Consider the following 11,081-nt stretch of genomic DNA (forward strand, 5'->3'; position numbering starts at 1 on the left):
TGCATGTCTTTCTACCCAGAGTGATTATCAGGATAAGTGGTCTCTCCATTGGCCATTACCGTAAGTTTTTAAGATGTCAGTCTTTTAAGTGGCAAGATCCCTTTATAGTTTTTATCTCACTCTCCTCTCCTCTTACTCTACTTAAAATGACAAGCTTGGGACACCTGGGCGGCTCAGTCGGTTGAGTGTCCGACTTTTGGTTTCAGCTCAGGTCATGATCTCAGGGGTCAAGCTGGCGTGGGGCTCCGTGCTCAGCGGAAAGTCTGCTTGAAGATTCTCTCTCCCTCTCCCTCTGCCCCTCCCCCTGCTCACCCTCTTTCTCTTTTAAATAAATCTTAAAAAAATATAAAAATAAAAATAGGGGTGCCTGGGTGGCTTAGTCGTTAAGCGTCTGCCCTCGGCTCAGGTCATGATCCCAGGGTCCTGGCATCGAGCCCCGCATTGGGCTGCCTGCTTAGCGGGAGCCTGCTTCTCCCTCTCCCACTCACCCCGCTTGTGTTCCCTCTCTTGCTGTGTCTTTCTCTGTCAAATAAATATTAAAAAATAAAAATAAAATGACAAGCAGCAGCTTTCTGCCCACAGGTTCTGTCCCTGTGCTTTAATAAAACCACCTTTTTGCACATAAATAAATAAAAATGATAGGGGGTGCCTGGGTGGTTCAGTCATTAAGCGTCTGCCTTCAGCTCAGGTCATGGTCCCAGGGTCCTGGGATCGAGTCCCGCATTGGGCTCCCTGCTGAACGGGGAGCCTGCTTCTCCCTCTGCCTGCCGCTCCCCCTGCTTGTTCTCTCTGTCAAATAAATAAATAAAATCCTTAAAAAAAAAGACAAAATTTTAATTTTGTTCTCATTTATAAAAAAGGCAATAACAGTACCATTTCAATTTAGGAGCAATATATATAAAGCACCTAGCACTTAATAGGCAACCAAACCATAGTAACTTTTTGATTATTTTTACTCCAGCTTTCATGAAATTAAAGGTAAGCTCTTCTGGATGAGTTTAGTATCTCTTCACAAGCACTTGACTATAATCTAGGAATGAACCCTAGGACCTAAGGAAAAAGAGAACCAATGCATGTAATTTCAGTTGTGTCTAAAAGGATTTATAGCTGCAATAGGCAATAAAGAAGCTATTAATCTGGTGAATGCCTCATTCTTTATAGATAAAATAGCATAAGATGGATAAAATTTCATGAGAACTGAAACAGCATCCCCTCCCTCCACCCCTGAGAACCCCACCTTCTAGACCCAGCAGGGGGAGACTAGGAAAGCAGTGTAGCAACACAGTTTAGAAACTTGAATTCAGAGATCAGTATGCCTGGTTCAAATTGCAGCTCTACCCCTTAATTAGCTGAGCATTAGTTTCACCTTTTATAAAATTAGTATCTAGTACTCTCCTCATTGGAGTTAAAGATTGAGATAATCTGCGGAAAGCACTCAGTATAGTGCCTCCGAGTGTTGGCTCATCAGGAGGGAAGCAGAAATTCAGGAGGCACAATGTTTTATGCTTTTGTGCCTATTTGTGCTGGGAAGCTAGTGACGGAGCTTAGGCAGAGGCTTGTTTCTCCCTTTTTTTGCCCTTCCATATTGGCCTTTGTAAGCTTCAAGGTGATGTAACTCGGTTTTCCCATCTAGAGCCTGACTTGCTGTGTCTCTAAGACCATTAAAATAACAGAATGGAAGGACCTAGATCAAACTGGAAGAATAAAGGTTTTCTTTTTTTTTATTCTTATGTTAATCCCCATACATTACAGAATAAAGGTTTTCTAAGAATGGTTGGAGGAAGAAGAGAAACTATATATCCTCCTTTCCCTGCCTCTCCCACATTCTTTTTATTTTTTTTTAAAGATTTTATCCATCTTCGAGAGCGAAGAGAGCACAGGAGCAGCGAGAGGGGCAGAGGGAGGAGAAGCAGACTCCCCAGGACCCCGAGATCATGACCTGAGCCAAAGTCAGACACTTAACCGACTGAGCCATCCAGGCGCCCTTCCTCCACATTCTTAATACCCAGCCTTAAGCTACCCCTAGAAAAACTGGGCAAAATCTTGCTAAGGGGTCTCTTCAGGACTGATGACTCCAGAGGTTCCTTCTACCACAGTTGGCAGTTCCCTGTAGTTGAATTAAATGGTAAAAACAACAGGACATGATTTTTTTAGTAATCTCTACACCCAAAGTGGGCCTCAAACTCATGACCCCGAGATCACGAGTCACATACTCCTCCAACTGAGCCAGCCAGGCGCCAACATGATTCTCAATCACCCTCTCGACTGGCTCTTAGTGGGAAAAATTCTTAGGCAAGTTGGGAAAGAAAGGAAAACTGGAATGATGGTAATTCTGTTAGGAGCATTCCTATTACTGTGTTTCTCTCCACTGTCTGTCCCCCTCCCTCCCCAAATTACACTCAGACTAGCTACAAAGCCATTCTGTAAACAGATTCTGGAAACCCACAGCATGACCACCTTTACACAAAATCATTAGAATCTAATCTCCACCAGGGCAGGGATCTTTGATTTTGTTCACTGATGTTACTAAGTGCCCAGAACAGTATCTGGCACATAACACGAACTCAATAAAATACTTGCTGAATAGATGAGTTGAAAGTCAGTGCCAGGGATCAAATGAAGTGTTCTGTGCTTCAAGTCTCTCAATAAAGGTGGGAAGAATGATGTTACCTCTTGTAGCAATTACCTTTTAAAGTCTGGGGGGTTAACAGTGCTATGATTATGCTTCATTAAAGGTGTCGCACGCTTTTCCAAAAATATATTTATTTTTAAAAACAAAAATCAGACAAGTTTTATAGAGTCAAATTTTCCAGAGACAAACTAGAGTTTAGATTTCCACTTAGAGCAAAAGTTAAGCATCAGTAATCTCATGCAGAAGTGTTTCTGCAGGAGGTAAAACATTCTGCTTGACTGCATGCACTCAATTCTCTAAATCTTGTTTGTACTTCTGCCATCATTTTACTCCATTCCAGGGCTCTGGCATGCCAGACAATCTGCCTCTAAAATTCGAAACTTCCAAATTGAGATGAACGATTATTGGGCTTGGGTTGGGGTTTATAACCAATTCGATCATTAATCATTTGTTCCCGGCTCTTGGGGTCACTGCTCAGCCCAATGGCACCTTCTCCATCACTGATTCCTACGACGTCCACTTCTTCCTTTTGTTTCTTACGGGTCTGGAAGTATAAAAGTCTTAGGATTAAGACAATGTTCTTTCCATTAGCAAACATTTATTTGGTACCTGCCATGCACCAGGCATAGGGTGAAGGCTAGGGTTAGGGCCTACAAAACGATAAGCTGAAATCCTAGGTTTAAATGGATAGTAAGGGTACAAGCGGGGATACAGGGACATGGCGAGAAAAGATATAACCCCTACCCTCCAGGATGTCACAGTCTAACAAGGAAATAGGTAAACAGACAAGGACAACAGGGTGATCACAGCTATGACAGGAAAGTCCACACTGCTAAAGAGACATAAAGAAGAGATAAGGAGTTGGGTGTGTCGTGGCAGAGCTTCAGAGCAGGAAGCTGCAATTAGAAAGATAAATAATATACGAGAAGATGGATGTTAGCTGAAACTACTGTGGTCATCATTTCACAATATATGTAAATTACACCATCATGCTCTATGCCTTAAATTTACACAGTGGTATATGTCAGTTATTTCTCAATAAAACTAGAAAAAAAAAGATAAATAAGTTGGCAGACAAGGGAAAGAGGAGGGTGTTTCTTTTTTTTCTTTCAAGATTTTATTTTAAGTAATCTCTACACCCAACATGGGGTTCAAACCCACAACCCCGAGATCAAGAGTCCCATGCTCTACCGACTGCACCAGTCAGGCACCCAGAAAAGGGTGTTTCAGTAAATGTATTATTCAAGAGAATAGATGGAAAAATTAAGGGACTGATAAAGCAATAACCACCAGAAATTAACAACTTCACTGACACCATGAAATTAAATGTAACACAGGAATACAAGGTTTTGTGCTATCTTATCAAAAGGCCTGAATTTTGAGGTCTCATTTTGTTTTCAGGTAAAAGGTTTGGCTCTTGGGGCGCCTGGGTAGCTCAGTCAGTTGAGCATCCACCTCTTGATTTCAGCTCAGGTCATGATCTCAGGGTTGTGAGATCTGGCCCTGCATGGGGCTCCGTGCTCAGCACAGAGTCTGCTTGAGATTCTTTCCCCCTCCTGCTGCTCCCCCCCCTGCTTGCACACTCTCTCTCTCTCAAATAAGTAAATTAATTAAATCTTAAGAAAAAAAGTTTGGCTCTTAAGTCACAAGTGACTGCAGAATTCACCAAGTCGGTATCTCAGTTTGATCATTTTTTTTAAAGATTTTATTTTTAAGTAATCTCTACACCCAACGTGGGGCTTGAACTCACAACCTCAAGATCAAGAGTTGCACAATCCACCAACTGAGCCAGCCAGGCACCCCTCAGTTTGATATTTTTGAAAAGAGAGATTAACACTTATCCCTTAACTACTACTACCTGACTATAAGATGATATTAGATAATAATATTCTCTGAGAGAGTGAACAAATATTTTATCTAGCATTCCTTGGAAGAATGGCTTGACTACTCTAACCACTGGAATCGCCACCATTCTTCACCACTTACTAATGAACTCAGCATTAAATGCCAATGTCACAGTATCATACTAAATCAAATAGGGTATTACTTTATATGTGTGTGTGTGTGTATAAAATGACCTTTCTGAGTTACTCTCTAGTCTACACTACCAATAAGTAACATTACAAATAACTTAGTGAAAACAGGTTAAAAGGCAAAGGATACTATCATTTTATAAGCCATGAGAAACTGAGAATGTCCAAATGGTATGAAATTACTTAAAAGGCTTCCCACCATGAACAACTACTGACTGTTTCAGAATCCAGAGTCATCAAAATATAGTTAAACTCATTTCAGTATCAAATGAAATACCAGTTTCTACTGGTTTCATTTTATTTTAGTTTAGGGCAAATCTATCCCTAAGTTGCTCTAAAACAGGTCAAACCCATTGGATAATTGCCTTTAGCAGAAACACTAACTCAACAGTGAGCTGATTCTGCAGAATCAAAGTTCAGTATGCCAACACTTTATGAGACTCATTACAACTGAAGTTTAAATGATACTGAAAGGACTTTTCAGTGGAAGGCAACCAAGTGTGCAGAGGCACCAAGATCAAAGTTTAAAAGACGAACCATGAGAGATGATGGACTCTGAAAAACAAACTGAGGGTTCTAGAGGGGAGGGGGGTGGGAGGATGGGTTAGCCTGGTGATGGGTATTGAGGAGGGCACATTCTGCATGGAGCACTGGGTGTTATGCACAAACAAGGAATCATGGAACACTACATCTAAAACTAATGATGCAATGTATGGGGATAATATAAGAATAAAAAAATTTAAAAAAAAAAGATCAAAGTTAAAGATAACTTGACAGTGGAAGATAAAGTAAAGATAAAGATAAATGAGCAAGGACTAGGTCACAAAGGACCTTGTATGCCATCCTAAGGAATCTAGACTTTATTCTCAGAGCCATTGAAGAATTTAAATCTTATTAATGGACATCATTTAATACTGTGGGATAAGCTACACTTAAAAATACATATTGATGGGGTGCCTGGGTAGCTCAGTCGGTTAAGTATCTGCTTTTGGCTTGGTCATGATCTCACGGTCCTGGGATCGAGCCCCACGTTGGGCTCCACACTCAGCAGGGAGTCTGATTCTCCTTCCTCTCCCTCTGCTCCAACTCCCACTTGTGCTCTCTCTGTCTCACTCTCAAATAAATAAATAAATAATCTTAAAAAAAATACATATTGAGCTCCCACCATGATGCAGGGATGAGCTCCTTCCCAAATGCTGGGAGAATCTGTTTTTTGACTCTTTCAGCTTCTGGTGGCCACTGGCATTCCTTGATTTGTGGCCACATTGCTCCAATCTCTGCATCCGCGATCACATTGCTTTCGCCTGTTGTGTCTGTGAAATCTCCCTTTGCCTTCTCTTACAAGGATACATGGAATGGCATTTTAGGGCCCACCCATGTAATCCAGGATAGTGTCTCCATCTCAAGATCCTTATCACATCTGCAAAGACCCTTTTCCATATAAGGCAACATTTAGAGGTTCAGGGATTTGGACCTGAGAGCCTTGGGAGTCACTGTTCAGTGAAGAGAAGACAAACGTGGTATCTACAATCAAGGTTCCTAATGTAAATGCTACAATAAACAAATCATTGTAAATTAGAATAAATGCTATAAAATAAAAGGATAAAGTGCTTTGGGGCGCCTGGCTAGCTTAGCTGGTAGAGCATGTGACTCTTGAGCTTGGGGTTGTGAGTTCAAGACCCATGGTGGGCACAGATTATTACTTAAAAAAAATAAAATTAAAATAAAGTGCTTTGAGAGACCCTAAGGAGGGATAGCATGGACGGGAATGACACCCCTAATTTGAATAGGGTCAGAAGCAGCCTCTCAGACTAAAGAAGCAACGTTTCAACAGACATGAAGACGGGGAAGAGGAAAATAACATGTACAAAGGCCATGCACGATAAACAGCTTGGCGTGTTCAAGCAAATGAAAGAAAGCCAATGTGCCTGGGATACAGAAGCCAGGGCAAAGAATGGCAGGAGCTGAAACCTGAGGAGGCAGAACATACAAAATTTGGAGGTCATGATAAGAAACTGAGATTTTATTCTAAGTGCAAGAAACCATTGAGTTCCAGGGGAATGACATGATCTGAAAATTTTTAAAGAGCATTCTAGAAACCTGACATAGAATAGATTAACGAGATAAAAATGGAAGTAGGAAGACCACTGAGGACGCAACCGAGATTGTAGAGAGAGAGGTGATGGTAACTTGGACTAAGGTAGTAACCATGGAGATGCACAGGGTGAATCCAAAGGGTAGGAAAAGGGAGAACTCAAGAGTGACTCCTAGGTTTCTGGCTCGAGCAGCTGCAGAGATACTGACATAGGGAACACCTGAAACTGGCTTGAGGAAGAAATCAAGAGGTCTTTTGTTTTAACATGTTAAGTGCAGGAGACTGAACAGTGACTCCCAAGGCTCTCAGGTCCAAATCCCTGAACCTCTAAATGTTGCCTTATATGGAAAAGGGTCTTTGCAGATGTGATAAGGATCTTGAGATGGAGACACTATCCTGGATTACATGGGTGGGCCCTAAAATGCCATTCCATGTATCCTTGTAAGAGAAGGCAAAGGGAGATTTCACAGACACAACAGGCGAAAGCAATGTGATCGCGGATGCAGAGACTGGAGCAATGTGGCCACAAATCAAGGAATGCCAGTGGCCACCAGAAGCTGAAAGAGTCAAGAAACAGATTCTCCTCTACAGCCTCTGGAAGGAGCGTGGTCCTGCTGACACCTTGATTTGGGACCAGTGATACTGATTTCAGATTTCTGGCCTACAGAATGGTAAAGGAATACATTTCTGTTTTTTTTAAACCACCAAGTTTGTGGTAATTTGTTACGGCAAGCCACAGGAAACTGAACACATTAAGTTTGAGATGCCTTCCAGCATCCAAATAGAGGTTTCAAATAAGCTGTTGGTAAAAGAGTCTGGAGTCCAAAAGTTAAAGTTATTGTTTTAAATATCCCTAAGGATTCGAAAGTTGTACTCTTACCTCCAGGTCCTTTCGAATGCTCTCAAACTCCTCAATGTCATCAAGCTTCAGCTCCAGGCGGGTTGGTTTTCGCCGCAGCATACTGAGATCAACACTGAGGGCCAGACCCAGTGAACTATCAGCTGTTAGAAATAGCAGAGGAGGAAAAACCGGAGGGGATAAACCTCAGCTACAAATACAAGATCAATTTGTCAGCATGCATGTTAAAGGAATGGTGATACAAAAGACTCATTTGGGTTCACACATAGACTTCTAAGTCATCAGATGTATGATTATTACATGATGAAGATCCATAACTCTGCAATTCCAAAAAAAACCAGTCTTCTTCAAGAAAAAAAGAGCAAGCTGCCTATAAAAGAGGATTCTAAGCAACAATCACTTTAATCTTACACTCCAGTCACATTCAAAGAAATACTCTAGCTCAGAGAATAAAGTTAAAATAACATATCTTAATTCAGTATAATTACTGGGAGAGTACATAAGCCATTAAATTTGATCGACTCTGCATAAGAACTGTGACAGATTTGTTATCACTCCTGAATACTGAAATCAGCTTACTAAATCTCATGAAAACTCCGTATAACTCACCAACTCACAGGGTTATCCTCAGGGTCTAAACAGGTCCTAAATGGATAGGTCATTCATTCATTAAACAAACACTTCTTATGCTCCCTCTCCAGAGTTAAAAGGCATAGCCACAGCCTGTGGGGAAAACAAACATGTAAACAAAAAATTGCAACATATTCTAATAAGGACTCTGATGGAGGACAATGCAATGGCACCACACAGGCACCCAATCCAGTCTGGGTGGAGTGTGGGGTAAACAGGGACATGGAAGGCCTTCTGGAGGAGATGTCTTAGCTGACTTGTGAAGGGCAGGCAGAGAAAGGGGAGTAAGGTAGAGAGAACAAGAACACAAAGAGGCTCAAAAGAACAATCCTGAGGCTGAAAGCCCAAGGTAATGCTTATGCTAACAAAAAACAATTTTTTTTAAAGACAGTGAAACTCCCCAAGTCAGTTTAATACCTGTTAATGGCATCATCTTTATATTCTCCATAGCATCCAGCAGAGTGTACCTATAATAACCACTCAGTACATGTGCTGTTGAATAAACTGAGAAACCCAAATAAAGTTAAATGAACTTTTCTTGAGCACTGTGCTACACTTTTCCATTCCCATTCTTTACATTTTTATTTGAACACAGAAACCCTGTGATGCTGGCAAAATTACCTCTATTTTATAAATGAAGTTGAAACTCTTCAGTTTGGTTAATAAATGTCAGCCTCCTATAAAACTTATACATAGGTCACATGGTGAGGATTAAATGAGAATGATGTAAACAAAAGCTCCTTTAAAGTATGTGCAGCTATAGGGGTGCCAGGTTGGCTCAGTCAATAGTGCATCAGACTCTTGATCTCAGGGTCATGAGTTCAAGCCCCACATTGGGTGTGCAGCCTACTAAAAAAAAAAAAAAAAAAAGTGGACGCCTGGGTGGCTCAGTTGGTTCGGTGTCTGCCTTTGGATCAGGTCATGATCCCAGAGTCCTGAGATGGAGTCCTGGGATCCAGTCCCACATAGGGCTCCCTGCTCAGCGGGGAGTCTGCTTCTCTGCCCCTAACCTGGCTCATGCGCACATGCACAAGCCCACTCTCCCTCTTTTAAATAAATAAATAAAATCTTTAACAAAAAAAAGTATGTACAGGTATAAACTATTATTACATCTATTTAGGATGTAGCTAGAGACTTAAGTATACAAAAGAAGAAACATATCCTTCTGTGAAGCTTGGAACAGAACAGGGGATATTCTCAACACAAACAGTGGCACATTACATTTCATATTGTTTTACATTGTTTCAGATATTATCTTGGGACGCCTGGCTGGCTCAGTCGGTGGAGCATGGGACTCTTTATTTCCGGGTTGTGAGTTCGAGCCCAACGTTGGGTGTAGAATTAAAAATAAAATCTTAAAAAAAAAAAAAAACCTAAAATAAATAAATAAATCAGGTACTATCTTAAAGCCAATGTAAACAAATGGTAGAGGAAGCCAAAGTTCCAAGGGAGAGCAGGGGAGGAAAGAATATTTCAAAGAAAAAAGCTCTGCTGTACATTTTCTTGTATTTTCTTTTTTTTTTTTTTTTTTTAAAGATTTTATTTATTTATTTGAGAGAGAGAATGAGATGGAGCATGAGAGGGGGGAGGGTCAGAGGGAGAAGCAGACCTCCCGCTGAGCAGGGAGCCCGATGCGGGACTCGATCCCGGGACTCCAGGATCACGACCTGAGCCGAAGGCAGTCGCTTAACCAACTGAGCCACCCAGGCGCCCCTTTTCTTGTATTTTCTTTAGTTTTCTGCAAACTGTAAAGCTCGCCACTAGGAAGTAGTACAGGGTAAAGGGCAAAAGTTCTCGCTCAAGAAAAAGGGCAGAGGACAGAGATTTTAATCCCACACGCCACTGATCTTGGACAATTAGCTTCATCTTTCACTAGACCTTAGTTTCCTCGTGTTCTGTACTCTTGCTTAGATTGAACGAGGTAAGGCAGTGTAAGTTTCTGGAACATAATTTGGCATTTGGTAAACGCCCAATAAACAATAGTTATTATTACTGTAATTGTCCTTGGCGAGGTTAGGGGCGGCTCTGTCCAGCTCGAGGAACACCAATATTTTAAGTATCTTCACCCCCGACATGGGGGCCAAGTCCTCGTCTTGTTCATCTCCGCTGCCCCAGGCCCCAGCAGAACACAGGGCCACGCAGAGTTGCCGGTGTGCACTTTACCTGACGCCTTCACAGGCATCTTCTCACTCTGAATCAGATACAAAGACCGGGCTGAAGACAAACAACAAAAGAAGGCCACGGCTCCTCCTTCGGGTCTTTATTTTACTTTGGCGCTAGAGGGCTCTTCGAGCTTAATCTGTCGCCAATGCCCAAATCCCCAAAAATTCACCCAGCTCAGAAGACCCTTGGGAAAACTTCCCGACAGCAGAGGAGGAGAACAGCACTCCCTCCGCTGCTCCAGAGTGGCACTCCCGGGTCCAGAGCGAGGGTTTCCATGGCAACATGGCCCTCCGCTCCAGGACGACTGAAGCCTCTCGTAAGGCCAGGAGCGACGTGAGGCCTCGGAAGCCCTCCATTTGCTCCGGAGTTCAGCCCCAGGCCGCGCGACTCGACGAACCTACCTCTTTTCAAGCCTGCTCAGCGTTTTCCCGGAACCCCGGCGCCCACCGCGAATCTTCTGCTAAGCGAACTGGACTACACTTCCCAGACTGCTCTGAGATTCTCTCCTGCAGAACCTCGTCTTCCGCGTGCTTTTCTCAGAGTCTCCACGGTTCACGCTTCTCTTCGCGCCACGACTCCTCCGTACTACAACTCCCATCATGCTCCACGCCACCCAGGACGCTGCGTCGGCCCTCGGCCCACTTCCGGCCAGTGACGTAGTTCCGCTTT

General features: G+C 42.5%; 1 protein-coding gene across 1 annotated transcript; it reads right to left on the bottom strand.

The window, feature by feature from the left end:
* Window positions 1-2,745: 2,745 nt before the first annotated feature.
* Window positions 2,746-11,002, bottom strand: CDC26 (cell division cycle 26). Its single transcript, XM_021691453.1, has 4 exons — window positions 10,814-11,002; window positions 8,229-8,342; window positions 7,641-7,762; window positions 2,746-3,176 (listed from the first exon to the last, which is right to left on the bottom strand). The coding sequence occupies exons 3-4, from the start codon at window positions 7,719-7,721 to the stop codon at window positions 3,000-3,002; spliced, it is 258 nt and encodes an 85-aa protein (XP_021547128.1). The 5' UTR covers window positions 7,722-7,762; window positions 8,229-8,342; window positions 10,814-11,002; the 3' UTR covers window positions 2,746-2,999.
* Between the last annotated feature and the right edge of the window lie 79 nt (window positions 11,003-11,081).

Source organism: Neomonachus schauinslandi, chromosome 13 (genome assembly GCF_002201575.2).
Source record: "Neomonachus schauinslandi chromosome 13, ASM220157v2, whole genome shotgun sequence".
Classification (NCBI taxonomy): Eukaryota; Metazoa; Chordata; class Mammalia; order Carnivora; family Phocidae; genus Neomonachus; species Neomonachus schauinslandi.